Source organism: Elephantulus edwardii, unplaced genomic scaffold, assembly GCF_000299155.1.
Source record: "Elephantulus edwardii isolate Elephantulus edwardi_28Jun2011 unplaced genomic scaffold, EleEdw1.0 scaffold00222, whole genome shotgun sequence".
NCBI classification, from domain to species: Eukaryota; Metazoa; Chordata; class Mammalia; order Macroscelidea; family Macroscelididae; genus Elephantulus; species Elephantulus edwardii.
Window position 1 is genome coordinate 3,907,834 of NW_006399972.1, and position 26,052 is coordinate 3,933,885.

Sequence of the window (26,052 nt, forward strand, 5' to 3'; positions counted from 1 at the left end):
AAGGAGCAGCCTCGTTTAACCCTATCCAGGATGAACCTGTTTGTTCTCTTAGCTGTCCATGGTATATTCAATACTCTTCTCCAGCACCACAGCTCAAAGGCATCAATTCTCCTCCTGTCGTCCCTAGTTATTAAAAAACCATGGAGCACAATTTTCTCTTAATGATGATAGTAGTGGTTATTATGTACTGCTGTCAAGTTAGAATGTATGCGTACCTGACTCTCCAGTGGGTTTTCAGGGGCTGTAATCACATGAGAGGGAATTGGTCCTGTTTCTTCCACAGAGCAAATAGTGGATTTGAACTGTGTGCCTTAAGGATGGCAGTGGAACTTCTTACTACTAAGCCACCAGAACTCCCTGGACACCATATGGTGACCATATGGAGTCACCATAATTAAAAAATACTTAATGGTTAAATAACTGTATCATCTCACCTCAGTACCAATAACAAAGTTCAACAGAGCAGCAAACAACAAATGCTGGTGAGGTAGTGGAGAAATTGGAACCCTTATTCACTGTTGGTGGGAGTGTAAAATGGTGCAATCACTCTGGAAGGCAGTATGACCTTTCTCAAAAAGTTGGAAATAGAAATACCATTTACCCAGTGATTGCATTTCTAGGAATATACCCTAAAGAAACCAGAACTGCCACCCAAATAGATTCGTGCACACCCATGTTTATTGCTGTGTTGTTCACCATAGCAAAGAGATGGAAGCAATCCTAGTCCCCATCAACAAATGAAGGATACAGAAGCTGTAGTATATTCACACAGTGGAATACTATGCAGCACTGAAAAACAAGGAACTAATAAAATATTATACAAAATGGTTGACCCTGGAGTAATTATGCTGAGTGATATCTCAGTCACAAAAGAACAAGTACTGCCTAATGCCACTGTTATAAAACTGGACTGACATGGGGGTTGGGGGTAAACTAAGAAAAGAGGGGATCAATAATTTACACTGCATTTAAAGAAATGAGGGAAAGGACTGTCTAAAGGAAATACTTGATTAGGTATTATTTGCATGACAGCAGTCCAGAATAATAGGTGTATAACAAAGTGGACTCGGGTTGGAGGGGGAGGGAGGAAATTTTGCAACAAAAGCAAATGGAGGGAGGTAGGGCAGAAAATGTGCAACAGTGAATGAATAGAAATCCAAGTTTTCTGTAAACTTCTGTTAAAATACCAATTTTTTTAAAAAAAGACACAAAAAGAATTACTTGATGGTAACTGGTTTGTGGTTTTTGTATCCTCAAACCAATAGTCTTCATGTGAGACACAGTTTTTAAATTGGCATGTAAATAACCAATATTATTCCCTGGTTTTCTTTATTTTGAAAGTACTTTTGAAGCAAATAAAACATGTTTGCTTTTTGCAAATTTTGGGATTATTTCTTGAAGAAATAATGAGAGACAGCAGTTGATGCCATTTTAACAGTGTTTTGTATTGCAGAAATGCTTTTTCCCAAGGCCACATTTTAATGAAGCAATTAGGAGCTGGTAATACTAGTTAAACATTTATTGAGTACTTAGCTCTGAGCTTGATCCAGTGTTGGGTGCCTTTGTATAAAGGCATTGTTCCATCCACCACAGCTGTGGGAGGGAGGAGCTTTCTTACTATGTACAAGTAAATCACTGTTCAAGGTCACAGAGCTAACAAGTTTAGGAATGAGATCTTTATAAAGGCAAGCTGTCGGTCTGACTCCAGCACTCTTATTCATTATAGTAGCTCCGTCTCGAGGAAAAAATTACTAGAGTCAGCCCAGCCACACTGCCAACACGAAGGCACGAGATTTGAATCCGCCTTTGAATTCTCTTCAGGGGAAAGTTGAACAATCTCCTTTTGTACTATTTACAGCCTTTGAAAACCCACCATATGGTCAACATGAGTTGGTTCCAACTTGACAGCACATTACAATACTAAGAAAAAAGCAGTAGAGTCAACCCAGCAAACACTGTGTCTTTGTTATTGTTAAGAGCTATTGAGTCCAGTACCACTGATAGAAACCCTGTGAACAACCCTGTCCTCTCTGATGGCATCCTGTTCATCTCTGACACACTGGAGCTCAATGCTACAGACACTGTGTCAGTTCATCTCATCAAAAATCTTCCTCTCTTTCTCCAACGCTCCACCTTTCCCAGTATGATGTCCCTCTCCAAGCAATAGCCTCTCCTAACACAGTGCCCAAGGTATGTGAGACAAAACTCTGTCATCTTTGCCTGCAGGGAGCACTCTAGCTACACTAGCTGCACTTTCTCCAGGACATACTTATTTGTTCTTTTCTCAGTCTGTGGAATATTCAGTACTCTTCTCCAACACCACAGCTCAAAGGTATCAGTTCTTCTGTCATCCTTCTTCAATGTCCAGCTCTCAGATGCATAGCAAGTGATTGAAAAGACCATGGCCTGAATCAGATACACCTTAGTCTTCAGACTGTTATCCTTGCTCCTCAGTAATTTGGAGAGATCATGATTGCAGACTTCCCCAGTGTTATACCTCTCCTGATCTCTTGACTGCTGGTATCAAGGGAGTTGATTGTAGATCCAAGTAAGACTAAAGCGTTGACAGTTTCAATGTTTTTTCCATCATTTGTGATGTTGCCGCTTGGTCCAGTGATAAGAATTTTTTCCTTCTTGACATTGAGGTGTCATTCTTAAGGACAGCTGTAATCTTTGATCTTCTACAAGTAAACACTTCAAGTTCTCCTCACTTTGAGCAAGCAGGCTTCCCTCCATTCCTGATACCATATTGTTCCTCATAGAGTCTAATTTCTCATTTCAGTTGGTTGCTCAGCTTATTAATTGAATAGGTATGGAGAGGGGCTAGAACCCTGAGGCACACCTTTCTTAATTTTAAACCGTGGCTTCGTCTGACATACTTTGAACATGTTGTAAGAAGAGACAGGTCCTTGGAGAGGGACATCATGCTTGGTAGGGTGGAGGGACAGTGCAGGAGGGGAAGACCCTCTATGAGGTGCATTGATTCAGTGACTGGGGTAATTGGGATGGGTGTGTCAGAGGCAGTGTGATTGGCACAGGATAGAGTAGGGTTTATGAGTCGCAAACGACTCGACGGCACATAACAACAACAGCGTTTCCTTGCCCTGTTCATATAATAGCCTCTTCGGCTAGCTTTAGGCTTTGCATAAGCACAATTGTGTGTTCTGGGATTCCCATTCTTCTCATTGTTAGTTGAAATTTGTAATGATCCATGTAGTCAAATGCCTTTGTAGAGTCAATAAAGCACAAATAGATATGCTTCTGGTATTCTTTGCTTCCAGCCAGGCTCCATCTGACATCTGTGTCTCTAGTGAGTTTAAATTAAGAAATGTCGCCTTGATCTTATGCCAAATGCATGACAGAAAATATGCAGAGTGAGTATATTGCTAATTTTAAGAGCCGTCTAAATACGAAATACAGTCATGCACTGAACTGCATAACACCCATGGAGGCTGCATCTGACTACATTCATGCCCGTGGTCCTACTGGGTTATAATGTAGTCAAAAGTTTCAGTCAGAGAACAGGATATAGTCAATGCAACATGGGCATTTCATGTCTGTTGTAGAAAAAGTAATGGTGCCATCAAGGTTATAATAGTGCAGAACATATATAACCAATAATACATATGTATTGTTGTTGTTATGTACTGTTGCATTGGAACCAATTCGTAGCCATTTCTCAAGCAGGTTTCCGAGGCAGTATAATTGCACGGGAGGAGATTACCCATTTGGTCCATGGAGCAAGTGGTAGACTTGAACTGTATGCTTCCAGTTAGCACTGTAACTCCTTCCCACTAAGCCACCAAGCTCCCTTATGGCTTATGAATGTACATGTTTTCTGTCTAGGGTTGAACCAGGCTACTCCTTGGAGGCGAGGATTCTGGGGCTTCATCTGACATACTTTGGACATGTTGCAAGGAGAGACAGGTCTTTGGAGAGGAACATCATGCTGGGTAGAGTAGAGGGACAGCGCAGGAGGGGAGGACCCTCTCTGAGGTGGATTGATTCAGTGACTGGGGTAATCAGGATGGGTGTGTCAGAGGCAATGCAATTGACACAGGATAGAGCAGGGTTTAGGGCTGTTGTACATAGGGTCGCTATGAGTTGCAAACAACTTGACAGCACATAACAACAACAAACAAGATATCATGGACTGCCAAGAAAACAAACAGATTTGTCCTGGAGAGGCAGAAACCAGGTTGCTCCTCGGAGGTAAGGATTATGAAGCTCTGTCTCATGTACTTTGGGCATATTGCCAAGAGAGACCAGTCCTTGTGAAGAAGGACATCACACTTAGAAGGGTGGAGGGACAGCACAGGAGAGGAAGACCCTGGATGAGATGGATTGACACGGTGACTGTGACACCAAGGGCAGATGTATCAGAGACAGTGAGATCAAGATAGGGCAGGGTTCAGACCTGTTGTGCTTGAGTCGTAGTCACCAAGAGCATTCTACTGTATGCTAGACTCGTAGGCAGTAGCATCCAGTCTCATGTACTGAGTGTCCTTGAATGTTGTAATGTTAACTGTTTCATTATCTTTTCAAAATATTACACTCAAATGCACCATGATTCCCAAACAGTAGCATCAGTGCGGCAGCAAGAGGCAAAGGGAGAGTATTGATTTCAAAGTGAAACACATGTTAATAAAGAACATGAAGACAGAAAGTCACCGAAGGCTGCTGTTCACTATTTAGGCAAGTTACACTAAACAATCATTTAGAAGCTCAAAAACAAAGAAAAAATTCTCTACACTTACTGCAGTCAAGTTGGCACCAACTCATAGCTGACCCTCTAGCAGTTTTTCAGAGGTGGCAAATCACACAGGAGGAAATTGCCCATCTTTCTTCCTGGAAGCAGCTGATAGATTCAAACTGCCTGCCTTTGGATTGGTAGTGCAGCTCCTTACCCGGTGGGTAATCAAGGAATAAATCCCACTCAGTGATCAATCAATTGATCATGTAATGAATCCCCTTCAGTGATCAATCAGTGTTGACCAATTGTGGCTAAAGCAAGAACCTTGTTCAAGATGCTTAAAGAAAAACCAAGACCAGATCACAAGTAATCTTCACAAAACGTTCACGTCATGCAGCACCCTCTTTCAAAGAACAGTGCTGGCATTAAACAGTGGATGACTGTGTTCTTGACATTTTTACTAAAAAAACCTTTCACAGAAGACCCCCCCCCAAGCTTCAAATAGCTTGCAATTTCAGGGATATTCAAGATTATTAATTTTTAAGGGAAATGTGTTAAGGAAACCACCACCCTCTGTTTTGTGGAGATTTTTATTACAACTGTTAAGAGAATCTTACCATGAGCAAACTCAATTGCTTACAGACTGTCATTTTTCTGAGGCTGTAATAGACACTTCAGGATTGGACAGTTATGGCTTGCAGGTGAGTATCTAGAAATATACGAGGCCCCGAAGCTATTAAAAACATCTTCCTCCCTCTCTCACTGGCAAACTGGGAGATCAGGATCCTGGGGCCTATTCTCTAGTAGTCCTTGCCAGGGTTCCTGCCATTTCCACCAGGTCATTCTGCCAAGGACAATCTCACACCAGTTTCTAAGCAGCCTCTCTTTGCTGCTTGAAACCTCTGGCCAGTCTGTAATGGATGACCTGGTCCCAGGCCTGACACTGTGCTGTGGTCTTCAGAAGTTGATGACACTCTATGATAAGCCTTGTTTGCTGTATTTGTAACAAAGAAGCTCAGAGTCCAGAACAAAGGAAGAAGTGAAATCATTAGAGAAAAGAGACTGACTACAGCATGACAGAGAATAGAGTTTTGCGGGCTTTTTAAGAAATTTTTGTTGTGGTTGTGGTTTGAGTGAAAATTTAGAAAGCATTTCAGTTTTTCATTCAGTCATTCAAACACAGTCTGCTTTAATTACAATACCTACAAGGCCATTGCACTTTCCCCACTTTGCCCCTGTGATTCTCATTTCTGCTAATCCTTCTGGCCGCCCCCTTCTTGCCTTCAGGGCTGTATTTTTGGGCTGGTGCTCCTCTTTGGGTCTTACATGGCTGGTTCTTCTAAGTGTAAGTGCCTCCCTCGTGTTATTGGTCACCTGTTGCTTTACCTATTGTTTAACTGAAAGTTGAGCAGTGTGGTTGAGAGTTGTTCCAGGTTCAGAGGGTATCTAAGGGCCATAGTCTTGGAGGTTCTGCCAAGAACCTACTCTGCTCCTTGACAGAGCCAGTAAGCCTGGCCTTTTTAACCTTGTTGAGTGTTGTCTCACATCCCCCCCTAGTCTAGGATTTTGTAACTGTGGTCCCCGGGAAAAGAGTTGTAAAGTGAAATTCAAATTACTTGAATTGAAATGCCTGGCTCTGTCAGGAATAACACTGCTGAAGAGCATCAAACAGCAGCTACCGCCAAGACTTTCCGAAAAGAGGGGGGAAAAAAAGAAAAGCCTTTTCTTCCCCCAGTGCAAGAGCATCGTGCAAATAAGTTCTCTGATCTTTTATGAACAGGAGTCCTTCAAGAGTTTTCCTTTGTGTTGAGGGTAAATCCTTACCCTATGGGGCCTTTGTCCTTACCTGAATGCTCACTCCCTCTTTCAACTATCCTTCTGGATGTCCAGGGGTTTTGGTTTTTATTGAGATTTCATTAGCGGACAATAAACTAGATACATTCAAAACCTACACTATCTGGTTGGTTTGAGGCTGCTATTTGCTTATATTTTAGTTGGAATAGCCATATAAGTAACAGAACATTTGTCATTTGTGTGGTTTTCTTTCATCCGTTTGGATGAAGCAAGGATGTCACTCTGAAGACTAAGAAGTGCCAGCCCCAAGCCATAATATGTTCAGTTGCTTCATGTGCAGGTGATAATTGGATAATAAGTAAGAAAAACTGAGGAAGACTTGATGCCTTTGAATTGTGATGGTGGAAAGGGGGATTGTATGCATGATGGGTTGCCAAGAGAACAAATCAGTCTGGCTTGGAGGAAGTGCAGTGTGGGTACTTGGAGGCTAGGATGGTGACATTCAGTTCACATCCCTCAGTGCTCAGCTCACATGTTGTCCGAAGGGACCCTTAATAGGTGCCATCTAGTCGAGAATGACTCATAGCAACACTATAAACAACAGATCTGAACCCTGCCCTACTCTGTGCCATCCTCATCATCTCTGGCACACTTGAGCCCTTTGCTTCAGTCACTTTGTCACTTCATCTCTGAGAGTCTTCTGCTGGTGCTTTGAAAAGTAAAGGGTCGATAAAAGTGAAGAAACCCCTCAACAAAATAGATGGATTTAGTGACTCACCAAAACAATGGCCTGGACATGACAGAGACTGTAAAAATGGCACAGGATAGGGCAGGGTTTCCACCTGTTTATAGTAATTGTGAGTCATAGCCAATGCAACAGCAACTAACAACAACATGAATTTTAATGTCAGCTCAGCTCTCTCCTGCCCCGGGGCCTTTGCATGTACTGTTCTCTCTCCAGGAATGCCCTTTTTTGGGCTCCTCTCAAGGTCCGCTTCCGAGACCATCATACCCCACACATAATGGATTAGAGACCACATTACCCAGTTTCCTTGTATGTGCCATTGCTACATTCCACGTTTCTAAGAGTACTTGGAATTTATAAAAGAATAAGTGACTGGATATATAAGCACTTGTGGTGTTTTTCTTTTTCTTAATTGTGTGGAACCAGTTGTCAGGTGGCATTACTCTGAAAGATTGACTGCTAATGTTTTGCCAGGCGAGTGGGTGTCAAAAGTTGACCATGAGCCACTTCCCACCCCCATCACAAGAACTGAGTCTTGATAGAAAGGGGGGGAATGTGAAACAATCCATAAGAGTCCCTCTAATTATTTTTTTTTTAGCATGGATAGTATTTCCTTTTTGTGTTAAACTGTTAAGAAAGTAAATGCCTAGGCCCTGTTGTATTTTAAACTCTCAGAAGCACCCTTTGTTCTAACCCAGTGTCCTTGGGATGCAAGGGGCAGCATGGGATGGGTGGAGGAAAGGAGTAAAGAGGAAGAATAGATTTGTGTATTCTCTTTCTGAGATGGAGATGCAGACACTTTCTGAAGGATGGAGATGTGCGGGTGTTTACATGAGGCCAGGGTTCTGTCTCCCAGGATCAGAAGTGTGATCCCCAAGCAACAAAATCACCAAGAGGATTGTTAGAACATAGCAACAAAACAGTCTAAATGAATGAAAATGAAACAACTAGAGTAACAATAGAGAGAATGTTGATACAATACAAAGAACATAACCAGTTTTACTGAATAAGTATGTGAAGAAATTGTTAAACAGGGGCTTATTTTACATCTTCTTTTGTATATATTTTCATCAAAAATTAAAATTAAGAAAAATCATGATTTCCAATCCGGCAGAATCTACATCAGTTAGGAACTGCTGTTGTGTTGTTCAGTGTCATCAAATCAAATATAACTCACAGCGACCCTGTGAACAGCACATCTGAACCCTGTCCTAACCTGTGCCAGCCTCACAGTCTCTGCCACACTCGAGCCCATTGCTGCAGTCACCATATCAACCCACATGGTTGAGGGTCTTCCTCTCTTTTGCCGTCCCTCCACCTTCCGGAGCATAATATCCCTCTCCAACAAATAACCTCTCCTAGCAACATGCCCAGAATATGTGAGACAAAGCTTGATCATCTTTGCCTTCAAGGAGCATTGTGGATGCACCATCTCTGATACACATCTATTCTCTTGACAGTCCATGGGGTGCTCGGTGCTCTTCTCCAGCATCACAGTTCAAAGGCATCAGCTATTCTGTCATCCTTATTCATTGTCCAGCTCTCAGATGCATAGCAAGTGAGTCAAAAGACTACGAGTTAAGAATGCAAATGTTTGGGACCTGTTTTACCTGAAACTGTTAGGGGAGCACTCAGCAGCCGATGTTCTATTAGGTCTGAGAAGAAGTGATTCTGACACTTGGGATCTGAAACTTCCAGCCTGTGAGACCAGCCCCTGGGCCTCTTGTAATCACTTCTGTGTCTCTAGCCCTCAAACAGTACCTGGCATAGAATAGAATACATGGGTCCATTTTCCCTCCTTCCTCCTTTCCCCTCATGCATCCCTGCCTGTCCCGTGCACATCAAGGAAATCGATGTTGAGGTAATGCAGGGGCCTTCCTGTGGACCAGAGTGAAATTGTGTGTGCCCTGCCAGATTTAGAACACAGATCATTCATTCCTGCAGCTTGAGGCCTCCACAGCAGGTGGAGAGATTTCCAGCCTCTTTGCTTGCTTGGGGTCCTCAGGTTCTTGCATGTGGGCCCTGGGGAGAGGCAGGTTCAAGCCAAGCTTGCTTCATGCCAGCCAACCCTGGGCAGAGGGTCCCCGGCAGCCTGGTAGAGCCAGGCCAGTAGCACCCGCACTCAGGGCTGCTGCACAGGGCAGGGCCTTTGCTGCTGACACAGAAGGGAGTCTTGTTCTCCTGCCCCAGTATTGCCTTTGGCTCCAGAGGCTCCGAACACAAGAGAGACTTTGTGAGGTTCACAAGCTTGCTATTTTTAATCCAACTTCCAGGCCCTGCTTCCTGTTCTCAGAAAAGAACACACACACAAGGGAGGCAGGGCTGCAGAACGCTTGAAAGGACACCTCTGACTTTCAGTTCCTCTGGCTGAACTGTCCCCGGCCTCCTTGTGACAGTGCCTTCAGCAAGATGCTCTGTTGACAGGAGGCTGGAGACACAAGGGACCCATCACAGGTGGAAGATACCATTAGAAAGGCTGGCAGGGTGTGGCCAGGTCCACCTTGACTCCTAGCGACCCCGTGTGGTATAGAATAGAATTGCCCCTAGTGTTTCTGGGCTGTAATCTTTATGGGAACAGATTGCCAGGGCTTTCTCCAATTGAGATGGGTTTGAACTGCCTACCGTTCAATTTGCAGTTAAGCACTTAAGCATTTTGCCTCTTGGGCTCTTTTTTGGCAGGAGGACAGGGAAAGAACCCAAACCCAGTGCCATTGAACCTTTTCTCCCCCTGGGGTACAGAAGGGCTGCCCCTGAGCATTTCCAAGGCTGTAAATCATAGTGGAAGCCGACTGTCACGTCATCACGTGCTCACTGTGAGCAGTTGATGCATTTCAACTGCCTACATTTCAGTCAGCCACCAAACCCCTATGCCCTTACCCTCACAGTCTCCACCAAGTTCACGTCCATTGTTCCAGTCACTGTGTCAGTCATCTGCTTGAGGGTCTTCACCTCTTTCACTGACCCTCCACCTTTCCAAGTGTAGTGTCCTTTGCCAAGAACTTTCCCCCTCCGGCATTATTATACCCAATGTATGTGAGAGCTACTTTGGTTGAAGTTCCCTCTCAGTCTCCTGCTGTCTCTGTCTCTCTCTCTCTTTCTGCTGATTCTCCTTGCTGACCTGACTCTAGCTGGCCCTCCAGTAGGTTTCTGAGGCTGTAAATCTCTTGGGAGGAGATTGTCCCTTTTTATTTCAAAAGCTGCTAGAGGAATTGGACCCCCAGAGAGGCATGGTCCTTGGGTTGAAGATTGTTGTTGCATCCTGTCAGGTCGGAGCCAGCTCATTGCTGATGCTCCCGCAGGTCTCCAGAGACAATTTAATTGCATGGGAGGAGGTTGCCCATCTTTCTCTCATGAAGCAACTGGTGGATTTGAGCCTTGTGCCTTTGGGGTGTGCACTAAGTCAGAGGTGCCCAAATTCAGGGCAGCCCCAGCTTCTTTCCTGCTGCCCTTGAAGTACCTTCTGGAACAGTCAGCCTGAGAAGGGCACTGAATGTGGCCTCTGCTCTTGATCTAACATGATTTTCATCTTCTGATAGCAGTGTTACTGTTCTTTACCATGGCAATGCCCCCACTGAGCGACAACTAGAGGATATCTGTACTCATCCAGGTCCACAGACCATAGAAGCTAGAGAGATGGTAGCTCACAGCTTTTTGCATTTTTGCTGTTGGGTATCCCAGAACTCTATGCCTTTGAGTCTCTTAAATGGGACCAGAGAATTCCCTTGTGGTGGGCTTTTGTCCAGCTCTGTCCTCAGATTTGTGTGCTTTTACCTTCCCACCTCCCTTGAAATGCTGGTGGGAGGTGAGGGGTGGGAGTGGGGAATTGTGTTACGTGTCGCTGAGAATTAACTCAGAGCTGAGCCTCCAGCGGGTTTTCAGAGGCCGTGAATCACACTGGAGGCGACTTCCCGCTTTTTGCTCCCCTTGGGGCAGCTGGTGGATTAGAACTGCTTGCCTTTGTGTTCACAGCATAGCTCTTTGCCTACTGTGCCACCAGAGCTCCCCAACAGTATTTCATGACCCTCTACCTCCAAAGCAGAAAAGACAAAGGGAGCCTAAACACATGTTTGTTTCTAGTTGTTTCTGCAAAATTTGGGTGACTTGAAATTATTTAATCATGGCTAATTTCCCGTAGGGGGAGAGAGAAATTTTCATGGTAATTTGAGACAAGTGGCAGCTTTGCCTCCGGCAGATTTAAATGAAAAACGTGGATGCCAAGATGCCAAGTAACTGCGTTGAATGCACATCTGTGCCCATAGTCTTAATCATCCTCTTTGTTTGGTTTCTTTTTGTGCTAGAGCAGCCGCCGCGGCGCCTGCCCATGTGATGTGGTGACATTTGCACAGAGCTCAGCTCACACATGTTCGTGATTCTGCTGCTCTCAAGTGCACCCTACTGCCCTGGCCTTGTTTTTGTTCTGTGCCGTCAAGTTGGGACTGACTCAGAGCTGATCCTCCAGCCTGTTTTCAGGGGCTGCAAATCACACGGGAGGGGATTGCCCATCTTTCTCCTTTGGGGCAACTAGTGGATTTGAACCACATGCCTTTGGATTGGCTGTGTGACTCCTTACCTGTTACACTACGAGGATTCCCTCCCTTGTCCTTAGAATAAAGATATTCCCAGGTCCAGAGCTCCAGTTACCTAACTTTTTCAAATCACCTATGTTGATAAAACTACCTAAGACTTGCTCCCATTATGACTCCGTATCTCTGATTTCTTATTCTGCTTCCTTTACCTTCTATCAGCCTTTTAACTAATTTCATATTCAACCTAATAAGACCAACGATGAGATTTTTTTAGAGCAAATTGTTCAAAAAAATGAAGCTTGCATGTTGTTCTGTTGTAAACTGATAGAATATTGATAGACTAGGTTTGTCTGACATTGTCTAGTGGATACCATTTATTTGGACTGTGCATTGAAAAAAAATCTTTCCAAAGAAGAATTTACTGCCTTTGGCTCATTTGATTACATGATAGTTCACTACCGTCCCCATCATTCTTTATTGTCTCACACCTCCCCTGCTTCACATGCTAAAATCGCTTACTTGGTTTTAGAATCTGTTGGCATGGTTTTTGAATCCATCTAGTCATTCTATTAAATTCTAAGGCTTTTTGAATCTGTTTTCTTTGGGAGTGATCCATGTTCAGCCTAGTATTTAAGGACATAAAAAAGGCATTGTCACTTTGGAGATGTTAACAATCAAATTGGTAGGGTTATTAAAAAGCACACGAGAAAGATAGAATTCTAGCCAACGATGGTAGAGACCCAGGTTGAATTCCTAGCCATTGTTTCCCCATTGGGAAAGTCTGCTGTCTGGGACCTCTCCAGAGTACTGAAGAGCAGTGATGTCAGTCTCGAGAATAAGGTGCACCTGATTCAGGCCTTGGTCTTCACAGTTACTTGCTATGTATCAGAAAACTGGACAGTGAGTAAGGATGACAGAAGAAGAATTGATGCCTTTGAACTGTGGTGCTGGAGAAGAGTATTGAATATGGACTAATAGAAGAACAAACAGGTTTGTCCTAGAGAGGGTGAAACCAGGTTACTCCCTGGAGGAATGTATTCTGAGGCTCTCTCTGATATACTTTGGGCATGTTGCAAGGAGGGACCAGTCCTTGGAGAGGGATGTCATGCTTGGGAGGGTGGAGGGACAGTGCAAGAGAGGAAGACCCTGGATGAGATAGATTGACTCAGTAACTGGGGTAATGGGGTGTGTCAGAGACAATGAGATTGGCTCAGCATAGATTAGGGTTCAGAGCTGTTGTACATAGGGTCGCTATGCGTCACAAGCAACTCAACGGCACATAACAACACCACAGAAGTACCCCAGGGAAAACCATCACTCATCCTTCAGCTGAGGCTTGCTTATTGCTAAGATAATGAACAGGTTTCAACAGGACTTTCAGGTTAAAACAAACTAGGAGGAAGGGCCTGACAATCTTTACAAAATATCAGCCAATAAAAACCCTGTGGATCATGATGACCTGATCGGCATCCGCTCACAGGGATGGGGGAGGGCTTGGCAACCTTTTCTCTCGCTGTGCATAAGGTCACCACGACCTAGGAGCCAGTTGCATGGCAGCAAACCGCAGCAAATCACAGCAACAACTCATTTCTCGGAGGCAGTGAAAGACAGTTATTAGAATTGGACTCATAAGTGGGAATAAAATGTGTTGCCAATCAGCAAATTGCATGTAAGATTTGAGAAGGATTTAGTACCTTCTGTGTGTGTCCAGAGGGCACAGCAGTAATTGTGAGATTGGTGCCTGATCAGACACTGTTTTGTTCTGTGGAATTGCTGTGCGCTGGAGCCAGCACGATAGCACCATATGTAACCACACACATTTTATTTGGGTAGTTGATTCTGGCTAATAGTGCTTGTTAGAGTTGGGGGAAGACACCCTGGATGCAAACATGTACTCTAGAGATTCTCTTATAAAGACACAAACAGGAAAAAGCTAGATAATTCTAGAATGCAGGCACCTGTCAGTGTAGTGTCAAGGATAGTCCATTGCGCCATGACCGTGGCCCATCAGCCGTGAGCTGGAAGGTCAACAGAAATGAATTGAGTTGGGTTGAATTTGCTTCTTTTTTAAGTAAAACTCATTTTGTCCTTTGATTTTTTTTCAGCGGATATATGGAGTGATCACTCGTTTCAGACGGATCCAGACTTGCCACCGGGCTGGAAAAGAGTCAGTGACATCGCTGGGACCTATTACTGGCACATACCAACGGGGACCACTCAGTGGGAGCGCCCGGTGTCCATCCCAGCAGAACTTCAGGGTTCAAGAAAAGGGTCCCTTAGTTCTGTGACGCCGTCTCCCACCCCAGAGAACGAGGTAAAACAGAGTGTGCCTTTCTGGCCGCTGCTTTGTGTGGGTGTAATTGGGGATTTGTCTGTAGACTCGTTGCTTCTGTCCTCACAGGCCATCGAGGTGAGCGTTTTGATTATCATGCATGGTGTACGTGAAAGCTCAGTGATGCTTGAGTTTAGTCAGTAGTGTGGATATTCATCTTTCGGGGGGATGTTTGTCTATTTTAATGGCCTCTGGTCTCTTGAAACACCATTGCAACTCCAGAAAGTAAGAGGGACTGATTAATGAGAAGTGGTTAAGAGTCCCTGGAGCTCACTGAGAAGTACTTTACTCTGCAGGTACCACTGCCTGCTGATGCCTCCGTAAAATATTTAGACACAGGATGCTCTCATCCAAATGTGTTCTAATTACTGCGTATCTTATTAGCCCCCCAGGTTCATTTGGTAGCTTGAAGGATGGATGATGTCTGGAGAAGTAAGCCTTGAGAGACCTTCATTTTTATTTTTATTTTTTAAAAAGGGGTGGGGTTTTTTTTAATAGGGTTAGTTTGTTTAGCACTAGTGACATTATTTTAGAAATAATTAGTGGCATAAATTTCGACTCTCCCAGAGGAAGAAATCTGGATGTTTAAACAAAGAATTGAGGCACTGAGGAATTCCACTGTGGTCTTTATTAATATAAAGACTGCAGCAGTGAGCCCCTGTGGATCCAGACAACAGCTGAGTCAAGTGAATTCAAGTTGGGAGAGGTGAGAATTAAGGAAGAACTTTCAAATAGAACAGAACAGTTTGGTCCCAGACCCTCAGGCGTGCCTGCCTTTTTCTGACCATAATCATTTTATTACTTGAACAAGCCACTTTCTTTAAGGACACGGAGCACATAAAGGCTACCTCTCTTGCTGGTAGACCTTCTCTATGCTCCCGTCTCTGGAAGCAGAAAAGAACCTATTTCCCATATCCTTTGACTGTTGGACTGGCTCTTCTCTGGGAAGCAGTATATGTATTCAGAACTCATTTCTTCCTCCAAACAGCACAGGCCTTTGGTGCCTCTCCCCGCACCCCACCCCTTTACATCCATAGCTTGAGGGGAGCTGTTGGCTCACTGGTACTTGAGGATATTAGCTTCTTTCTCCTTTTCCCTGGTAGTCAGGTACACATTTCGTTTATTCAGTACCATTGAACCACTAAAGATTTTGTTAATTATCACTGTCGTTGTTGTTGTGTACTGTCGAGTTACAACCGACCCGTAAGTTGACCCTCCAGCGGGTTTTCAGAGGCAGTAAATCACACGGGAGGTGATTGCCCATCCTTTCCCCATAGAATGACTGGTGGCCTCGTACCGCGTGCCTTCGGGATGGCAGCGCAGCTTCTTGCCACTCGGCCACCAGAGCCCTAACTTTCTGTTGAAGTGGAATATTCATTGTTGTGCTTGGAGTTGACTAACTCATGCCAACCCTGTCAACCATGCAGTGAAGCCCCAACGATTCTCTCCCATTCTCAGCATCCCTGCGGTGCTTAAACTCCATGGTTGAAGCCACTCTTGTCTCCCCATCGTGGTGAATATAATATTCTGATCCCCCACCCCAAGACATTGGCTTTCCATCACTTGTTTATCTTGTGCTAAGTTTCCTTGGAGGTGAAGATGACCCAACGCATCTTCGCCTCCTGAGCACCTTCATATCCAAGCCCAGAAGCACACTGCACTTCTTCCCTATATGTGGAGTGGCTTCGGTGAAGCCAAACCAGCCGGATTCAGTCTCTGCTCCCAAAGGCTCAGAGGTGCTCACTCTTCCTCCTCTGTTCATCTTTCCTGTTGTCTCATTAATGGGCTCTCTTTCTATGTCCCTGAGCTGTATTCCTCTGCTGCATCCCTTTAGCTATCTTCACTAAATGGGAGTTCTCTGCAACCAGTAAATGAGTGCTAATGGAGAAAGATTCATCTGGTACCACCATTCCTGTGTTACAGTCAGAGAAACAGATGCAGAGAAGTGAGGCTTCAATAGTAGCACCAGGTCTAGAACTTGTTCCTGAATCCTCCTGAATTTCTCCAGAGGTCTTCTCCCTAACTTTCCCTTGCTTTAGAGTGTCTGCTTACCCTGTATTATAGATTGGATTACTCACTCACTCTTTTATGTCTGTGGAGTTGGAACTGACTCAGAGCTGACTCTCCAGTGGGTTTTCGGAGGCTTTAAATAAATGGGAGCACATTACCCATCTTTCTTTCTCCCTCAGAGCCGCTGGTGGATTTGAACCATCACAGAGAATCCACCTTTGAATTAGCAGAGAAACTGTCTATCCACTGGGACTCAGATTAAATTATGCCTCCCCCCTCGAAATCTGTGTTGTAAATCTAACTTCTTTATTTGAAGTTATTAATCCTATTTGGGAATGGATCTTTTTTGTCATGTTACTGGTGTAGGGTATATATTGAGTCAGTCTTTTTCAAGATATAAGAGAGATAAAATTAAAAAAAAAAAAGAAGAATGTTAAGCAAGCAAACAGAGAAGAGATGATAAGACACATGGGGGTCACCTGAGCAGAAGCTAAAGAGATAGGAACCTTCCTCCGGAGCTGACACAGAGAGAAAGCTTCTCCTAGCATCAGCCATCTGAATTTGTACTTCTTGTCTCCCAAACTGTAAGAAAATAAAATTCTGTTTACCAAAGCCATCCTCTCATGGTGGTAATGCTATTACAGTAGCACTTGATAAAAGATAAGACAGAATTTAGTACCATAGGAGAAGGGTGCTGTTCTAACAGATACCTAAAAGGTGGACATGGTAGTATTGGAATTGGGGAACAGATGGAGTCTGGTAGAATTTTAAGGTGCCTACCAGTAAAAGCCTAGATTGCTTTGAAGAAACTGTTGATAGAATTATCAAAGACAATTCTGGTAAGGGCTTACAAGCAAGTGAGGAGAGCTATAGAAACAGTTTCTATCATCTTAGAGAATACTTATGCCTCTAGGAACATAAATTGCTTCTGGTGAGACTTTAAAAAGAAATGATGGACATGCGATTAAACAATGGAGGAAGGGTGACTTTTTTTAGTCTTTTTTTTTTTTTTTTTTTTTTTTTTTTTTTTTTTGGAGAAATGTAAAATATGTTTTTTTTTTTTTTTTTTTTTTTTTTTTTTTTTTTTTGACTTTTTTTAGTCTTGACTTTTCAAATGTCTGGTGGAAGGCGAGCCTAAGTAGTGAACTTGGAAATCTGCCTGATGAGATTTTCTTAGGCGACCCCAGAGTTTAGCTTTCCTAGTTGTAAGAAGCTGCACCACAATCTCAAAGGCACACAGTTCGAATCCACCAGCTGCTACACTGAAGAAGGATGGGCATTCTCCTCCCAAGCTGTTAACTGCCTCTGAGAGTGTGCTAGAGGGTCAGCTATGTGTGGATCCATTCCAAGTTGGTGACACACAACAACAGCTTGCAGTAAAATGCTCAAGCAAAGGCATGGTCTTCAAAACGAAATTTAAAAACAACAGCAAAAAACACTCTACAAAATGAAAACAGAACTTAAAAATTTACAGACCTCTCTTATAAAAACTGAAGACATGTCTGAGAAGGTTCACTCGGGTGGTGGCTGGCTACACAGTCCCTGATTAAAGAGATAATTTGAATGACTATTGGCTCGGACCAACTATCACAGTAGGACACCCATCATCTTAGGCTGAAGGGGACCAAAAACTTAAAAGAACACTGTTTGCCTAAAGGAATTCTACAGTCAGAACAAACCAAAGCTCTTCCTTCAGTTTCATTGTCCATCCCCAGAGCAGTTTAGAGTCAAGCAGGCTGATGGAATGGATTCTTTGTCATGTTGATCAGACAGGAATAGTGTAGGGGGTGTGTCTTGAGTTTATTATAAAATATAAAAGAAATTGAAACAAGCTACTGAAAAAAGCAGTGCTGGGAAAAGAGAGATGCCAGCACACATGGAGATCTCCAATAAACCAGAAAACAGATGCTGGAGAGACAAGGACTTCCCTCTAGAACTGACAGGCAAAGCTTTCCTTAGAACTGATGCTTCTCCTCCTAAACAATAAGAAAATAAATGGCGCTCTGGTGACCTGGTGGTCAGGAACTGTACTGTTAACCCAGCGGCAAGCAGTTCAGATCCACCGGATACTCCACAGGAGAAAGATGAGCAGTCTCCTCCTTTGAGATTTACAGCCTCTCAAAACTCAGTGGAGACTCAGCTATGAATTGGTTCTGACTGAACAGGATCTAACAACAGCAGATACAGAGACAGCCAACTTCCTTCTTATCTCAAAAGCAAGGAGATGGGATGAACGTGGAGATGGGAGTTCTGTTACATTAAGCTCATGTCTTTTTCAGGTGGAAACACGAAGTCCTTAATTTCTTATGTAAAGCCTCTCTTCTGAATCCAGTGCCTGGGTGTGCTGGAGTCCACAGAGGACATACTCAGTGTTATATGGCTCTGATTGTTATGTAGTTGATTAATAAGGCAGGCTTCAAGCCCTTGCTTTCTGTAAACAGTGTTGGGAAGAACACAAAACAGGTGGCAGCTGATGTTGGGTAAAATTATCAGGCAGCAGAGTTAATCTCTAAACTCTGATTGTCCTTCTTATATGTACTTTGGCCTCTCTTCAGCAGTAGATCAGCTCGCTCTACCCTAACCCTCCTTCAGCCCCCTTCACTTCTTAGAACCCCTTTCCAGGCTCACAATGTGTCCCCTGGCTCACCCACCTGTATTCCGCATGCATCTATCCCTCTCCTCTCAAGGTTGATCGCCTTTTTCAGGATCTTTCCCGAAACATCATCATTTCATTTGGTGTTCCTACGATTCTCACATGGTAAAGAAGATGGCTCTTAGGTTCTTGCTTGAGATCACTGTGACTTGATGGTGTGTGGAGTGACCAGGTGACAGGCATTAGAATAGGGAGGTTACCAGTCCTCTGTCTACTGTGCTTCGCCCCAGGACTGTGTAGCTTTCCCTATTGCTGTTGGTTTCATCCCTCTCTTCCATTGCAAATCATGCCATTACATTGACAAAAAAAATTCATTGACATGACCTTTGTTCATAGATATGTACGTTTTAGATGTTTCAAAGGGAATCACTTCTATCTAGCACTTGAATCAGCTAACACCAAAGCCACACCCACATTCCAGCTCATAGCAGCCCTATAGGACAGAGTGGAATTCCCCATAGGATTTCTAAGGCTGCGGATCCCTTTGGAAGTGGACTTGACCACATCTTCATCCCACAAAACAGCTGGTGGGTTCGAGAAGTTGACCTCCTCTTCTGTATCTGAGAGCTTTAACTGCTTTCCCGGGCCTCCTTTTCATTGACCAACAAGCCCGATGTTTTTCAGGTTAGCCTTTCAGTTGTTCATGTCATAATCACATTTTCCTGGCTGTACACAATGCATGTTGTCATGAAGGACTTGTCCTTGGAAAGAGTCACCAGTTTTGGAAAGGTAGAGGGTCCGCAAAATAGAGCAACTCTGTTAATGAAATGAGTTAACACCATGACTGTAACAATGGGGTTGAGCATGGCGGAGAGCACAAGGATGGTGCAGGGTAAGGCAGGTTCAGATCTGTTGTTTGTAGGGTTATGAAGAGCCCTAGTGGACTCAAAGGCACCCACCTAACAGCAGCACAAGGCCTTCAAGAACTCAGCATATTTAAAAGGCAGTACAGTGAATGGACAGTTAACACCGTTGGTACTAGCAGTCAGATAATAAGGAGGTCAGGAGATATATTGCACTGGGAAAGTCTGCAGTTAGGAACCTCCCCAAATTATTGAGGAGTAATAAAGTCATGAGGCTTGCAGATGAGGAAAGCTCCGCCTCTCTCCCGTCCCAAATCCCAAAACTAATTCTCTCACAATGGCGTCCTCAGGGGCCCCATTCCTGTCTTCCCAGGGTACCTGAGATGAGGCATGGGGATGAGGAAAGCTCTCCCTCTTTCCCATCCCGGAATCCCAAAACTAATTCTCTGGCAATGGTGTCCTCAGGGGGCCCTTTCCCATCTTCTTGGAAATGTGCAGAGAGCTGGAGTCAGAAAATCAAAAGGGCCGGACTTGCTCAGTGTTTCTTAAGCTGAATGAGTTGAAAAGCAAATTCAAGCCACGGGTGGCTATACTTAAAGATAGTTTGGGTGGAATGTTGAATGATCCAGGAAGATTCAAAAGAAGATGGAAGGAGTACACAGAGTCACTGTATCAGAAGGAATTGGCTAACACCGAAGAATTTCATGAAATAACATATGAGCAAGAGCCTATGGTGATGAAGGAGGAAGTTCAAGTTGCTATGAAGGAATTGTCAAAAAACAAAGCTCCAGGAGTTGACAGCATACCAGTCGATTTAATTGAAAGGTAACCCAACAGAGTGTAGAAATTATCAAACAATATCATTGCTATCACATGCAAGCAAGAAAATTATCTGCTGAAAATGATCCAAAAACGTTTGGAACAGTGTGTCAACAGAGAACTGCCAGATGTGCAGGCTGGATTTAGAAGAGGTCGTGGTACTAGGGATATTGGCAGAAAGCAGAGGATACAAGAAGAATGTCTGTGCAAAGGCTTTTGAGTGTGTGGATCACAACAAGCTATGGCTGACTCTGAGAAGAATAGGAATCCCAGAATATTTGATTGTGCTAATGCAAATCCTATACTTGGACCAAGAGGCAGTTGTCAAAACAGAGCAGGGAGACACTAGATGGTTCAAAATCAAGAAAGGGGTCCATCAGGGATGTATTTTGTCTCCATACCTTTTCAGTCTGTATGCAGAACACATTATCCTGGGACTCTGGGCTGTACAAGGAGGAATGTAGCATCAGGATTGGTGGAAGAAGCATCAACAACCTGCATTATGCAGATGACACAACGCTGCTTGCTGAAACTGAGGAGGACCTGAGCACTTGCTGCAGAAAGTCAAGGACTGTAGTCTTCAATATGGATTGAAGCTCAACCATCAAGAAAACAAAGATTCTCACCACTGGGCCAATTGACAGCATCAGTATGGATGGTGAAGAGATTGAGATAGTTAACAGTTTTAGTTTGCTTGGTTCCACAGTCAACACTCTTAGTAACAGCAGCTCGGAAATCAAGAGATGAATTGCATTGGAAAAGTCAGCTGTGAGGGACCTCTCAAGAGTACTGAAGAGCAACATCATCAGCCTGGAGACAAAGGTGCGCCTGATCCAGTCTATAGTCTTTGCAATTACGTGCTATGCATCAGAGAGTTGGACAGGGACTAGGGATGATAGAAGGAGAATTGATGCCTTTGAGCTTTGGTGCTGGAGAAGAGTGTTGAATATACCATGGACTGCTAGTAGAACAAACAGGTTTGTTCTGGAAAAGGTGAAACCAGAATGCTCCTTGGAGTCAAGGATTCTGAAGCTTCATCTGGCGTATTTTGGGCATGTTACAAGAAGGGACTGGCCCTTGGAGAAGGATATCATGTTTAGGAGAGTGTAGGGACGGCCCAGAAGAGGAAGACCCTCAATGAGATGGATCGATTCTGTGAGTGGAGTGGTGGGAATGAGTGTGTTTGAGACGGTGAGGTTGGCAAAGGATAGAATGGCATTTAGGGCTCTTGTACATAGGGTCGCTATGAGTCGCAAGCAACTCGATGGCACATAACAACAACAGTGATGTCATTTTGAGGACTAAAGTTCATCTGATTCATACTGTGGGTCTTCTGATCACTTCCTATGTATCTGAGAGCTGGAAAATGAATAGGGATGCCTTTGAGCTGTGGTGTTGGATAAGAGCACTGAACATCCCATGGATGGCCAAAAGAACAGACAGATATGTCTTGGAGAGGGTACAGCTAGAGTGCTCTTTGGAGGCAAGGATGATGAGGCTTCACCTTATATACTTTGGGCATGTTGCTAGGCGGGGCTACTCCTTTGAGAGGGAATTGATGCTTGGAAGCGTGGAGGGTCGGCAAAGTAGAGGAAGACTCTCAACCAGGTGGACTGACAGGGTGACTGCTGCAAGGGGCTCTAGTGTGTCAGGAATCGTGAAGATGGCACCGGGTAGAGCAGGGTTCAGATCTGCTATCCAAAGGGTCGCTATGAGTCATACTTGACTTGATGGCACCTAACAGCAACAACAGTGAATGGAAATAATAGAGGCAAGAGGATGAGCAGGTAGAAAGAAAAGAAGAACTAAGAAAAAGACCTGGCTCACCACAGCTGAGTGGTGATGGTACTGATGCCAATATCAGTGCCTCAGGGACTAAGGCAACCAGTCCACACAGAACCCTTGTGCTTCTGGATTTTTACATTTGAACCCTGAGGCACTGAGGTTTAGAAGTTTGCCAAGGTCACACGGCTAATACATGGTAGAGGCCAGGCCGAAGTGAGGTCTGCTAACACCTTGTTTCTCAGTACTACGTGTATAGAGAATTCCAGACCTGCTATTAACAGACTGGTAAATCCAGACCAGACACACTACCATCAAATCTGTTTCAGCTCATAGCAACCATGCTGAGTTTCTGAAGCTGTAAATCTTTATGGAAGGAGATTTGGACTGGACCTTCCATTAGCAGCCCAGTGTCACCATGCCTGCTTTTCAGGGAACTTTTTGTTGTATTGTGCAGCGTTAAGTCAGAACTGACTCATTGCTGACCCTCCGGCAGATTTTCAAAAGCAGTACATCTCATAGGAGAGTGCCCATCTTTTCCCCCATGGAGCAGCTGATAGATTTGAATCCCATGCCTTTGGGTTGGCAGCTCAGCTCCTTACCACTTACCCCACCAGAGCTCAGAGAGTCTCAGATCTCTTGATCCCATGCTGTGAAAGAACTGTGTCACCAACAACCTTCTAGAAAATAGCCTCCCTTGATAACACTGTCTCAGGTGCTATTGATGGTGGAAGAGACATGGCTCTCTTTAATGAGAACCTTCTGGTCTCTAAATAGAATCTATTTCAACTAATTTGAAAGCATGGAAGAAAGCAAACTTACGTGAGAGGGAGGAAAATGCTATAATACATGATAGTAAAAATACTTGTCTTATTCAACTTTTGTCCTGAGCTGGCTGAAAAAAAAATTAAATCTGTTGAGTAAGCTTCTCAAAAGTTTAGGACTATAGGCTTCTTTACAGTTTGAAAATTTTACATTTCACATTCCAAAGTTCACTCGGGAAGTGTTAAAACGCAGCGGAGAATGTTTCCCCGGCACATGCCAGTAGTATATTTGAAAGTTTATAAACTGGCTGGGAAGCATTTGCTGCTGAAACTTGGCACCCGGGGCTCGTCTGCCAAACCATTTATTTGTTCCAAATTATCTCCTAAATTACTTGGATGCCAAATTTGAGAGAGAGGAGGGCGCCTCAGAAAATCCATTTCTGAATAATTGTTGGTTCGTCGCCAAGTCTGAACTTGTATTCTCTTCAACTGAAGGTGCTTGCCTGTGCCGCGAGTAGGGAGGAGGAGGAGAAGTGGTTCCTGGCCAGGGAAGGTGGGCTTGTGTCTCCAAACCAGTTTCCTTTCTTGGTGTGAATCTCATTGTTCTTGCTGTAGTGTCCATGCCTCTGAAGACAACGGGAACAGCTGGCTACAAGAAGGCATCTAAGCCCCATATATTATATCAGGAACCCTTGTGCTTTGTGTATATTACATTGCATGCAGAAGTGAAATGACAACGTAAAAGGGCAATTTCAATGGCACTTCGTGAGGAGTTTATAAGGAGGAGATGCTTTACCTTATCAAGTCATCAAAATGACTATTTGGAGCGAGAAAGAACCTTGGAGAAGTGCCCTAGCAAACTCGTTGTTGGTATTATGAGCCATCCATTCAGAACTGACTCCTGGTTGACCATCCAGTAGTTTTTAAGAGCCTGCAGATCAAATGGGGGCGAGATTGCCCATCTTTCTCCCCTGGAACAGCTAATGGATTTATACTGTGTGCCTTTGGGCTAGTAGTACCAACCCCTTACCACTAGGCCACCAGGGATCCTGTTAGATAACTCTAAAGCCTTGTGTTTCAACCAAGCACCACCACCACAATGACCTCAAAAGCAAAGTCGCTAAAAACCACCCTGACCTCTAGTGGAATGCCCATAGGAAGTTGTGCTGTTAACCCAAAGACCACAACTCTGGTGGTTCAAATCCATGGTTCTCCATGGGAGAGAGATGGTCATTCTCCTCCCATGTGATTTACAGTCTGAGAAACCTAGCAAAGGGTCAGTTCTGAGTCTGTTTCAATGTGATGGAAATTATTTGCGTTTGTGGCTTTAATTTTCTTAATATTTAAAAGAAGATGAGTAGAGTGTATACGTTTTTGGATTGAAAACAAATTTGTTTTGGTCTTACATTGCCCTTTGTGTTTCAAAACAAAAATTATGGTCATTTGTGAAATGTGAGCAGCAAAATTTCTTATCCTTTACCTAAATGGAGGGGTTTTGGTTTCTTTTTAAAGATAAAAGGGTGGATAAACACTTTGGCCTGATATAGAGCATATATAGTGTTAGTTCCAATTTCCTCTTCTTGGGCTCTGTCCTAAAGGATCTAATTAGCAGTACCTACCCATACCATCAACTGTCCATATGCAAGTTCAAACTGAAACTGAAGAAAATAAAATCAAATCCACGAGAACTAAAATTTGACCTCGAGTCTATCCCTCCTGAATTTAAAGACCATCTCAGGAACAAGTCTGAGGCCTTGAATACTCATGGGTGAAGACCGGATGAGCTGTAGAAGGATATCAAGAATAACATCCAGTAAGAATGCAAAAGGTCATTACAAAGACAAAGGAGGAAGAAAAGGCCAATATGGATGTCAGAAGAGACTCAGTTTTTCACTATAGTCCTGAGAAGCCAAAGCAAAGAGAAGAAATCAAGAAGCTAAAGAGCTGAACAGATTTCACAGGAGAACAAAGCAAAGTATTATAATGAAATGTGCAAAGAACTGGAGTTGGAAAATTAAAAGTGAAGAACCCACTTAGTATTTTTTAAGCTGAAGGAACTGAAGAACAAATTCAAGCCTTGAGTTGCAATACTTAAGGATGCTGTGGACAGAATATTGAATGAACTATGAAGCATAAAAAGAAGATAAAAGGAGTATACAGAGTCACTACACCATAAAAAATTGGCTGACACAGAAGAATTTCATGACACAACATATGATCAGGGGACAATTAGTGATGAAGGAAGAAGTTCAAGGTGCTCTAAAGGAATTGGCAAAAAATAAGGCCCCAGGAATTGATGGCATACTAGCTTACATATTTTGACAAACAGATGCTTCCCTGGATGCACTCACCAGTTTGTGCCAAGAAATCTGGAGGACAGCTAGCTATCTAGCCTGCTGACTGGAAGAAACCCATATTTATTCCTCTCCCCAAAAAAGATGATCTGACAGAGTATGGAAATTATCAAACAATATTATTAATATCACACACAAGCAAGATCCTGCGGAAGATTATGTCTGGAACAGTACATCAACAAAGATCTGCCAGATGTGCAGTTTGGGTTAGAAGAGGCCGTGGCACTAGGAACATCATGGCCAATGTTAGATAGATCTTAGCGGAAGACATACCGAAAGAATGTCTATTTGTGTTTCATTGACTATGCAAAGACATTTGACTGTTTGGATCACGACAAATTGTAGCTAACCTTGAGAAGAATAGGAATCCCAGAACACTTGATTGTGCTCGTGCGAAACCTGACCAGTCAGTAGTCCTCAGAACAGCGCAAGGAAACACTGCATGGTTCAAGATCAGGAATACTGTATGTCAGGGCATGCATCCTGTAGGACAACTCATCAACAACCTGCATTATGCAAATGACATAACCTTGCTTGCTAAAACGGAGTAGGACATGAAGCATTTGCTGTAGAAGGTTAAGGGTTGCAGCCTTCAGTATGGATTGAAGCTCAATATCAAAAAAGCAAAGATTCTCACTTCTAGGTCAGTTGACAGCATCATGATAGAGAAGAGATTGAGATTGTTAACAACTTTACCTTGCTTGGCTCCACAATCAACAGTCTTGGTACCAACAGCCAGGAAATCAAAAGATAAATGTTGTTGTTGTTGTTGTTGTT

General features: G+C 43.6%; 1 protein-coding gene across 1 annotated transcript in view; it reads left to right on the top strand.

Moving 5' to 3' along the window:
• Positions 1–26,052, top strand: part of APBB2 (amyloid beta (A4) precursor protein-binding, family B, member 2) — a 256,008-nt gene that overhangs the window by 80,097 nt on the left and 149,859 nt on the right. The window contains exon 3 of the mRNA XM_006898190.1: positions 13,864–14,072. Coding sequence (XP_006898252.1) covers positions 13,864–14,072 — 209 coding nt within the window. The remainder of the gene's footprint in view (positions 1–13,863; positions 14,073–26,052) is intronic.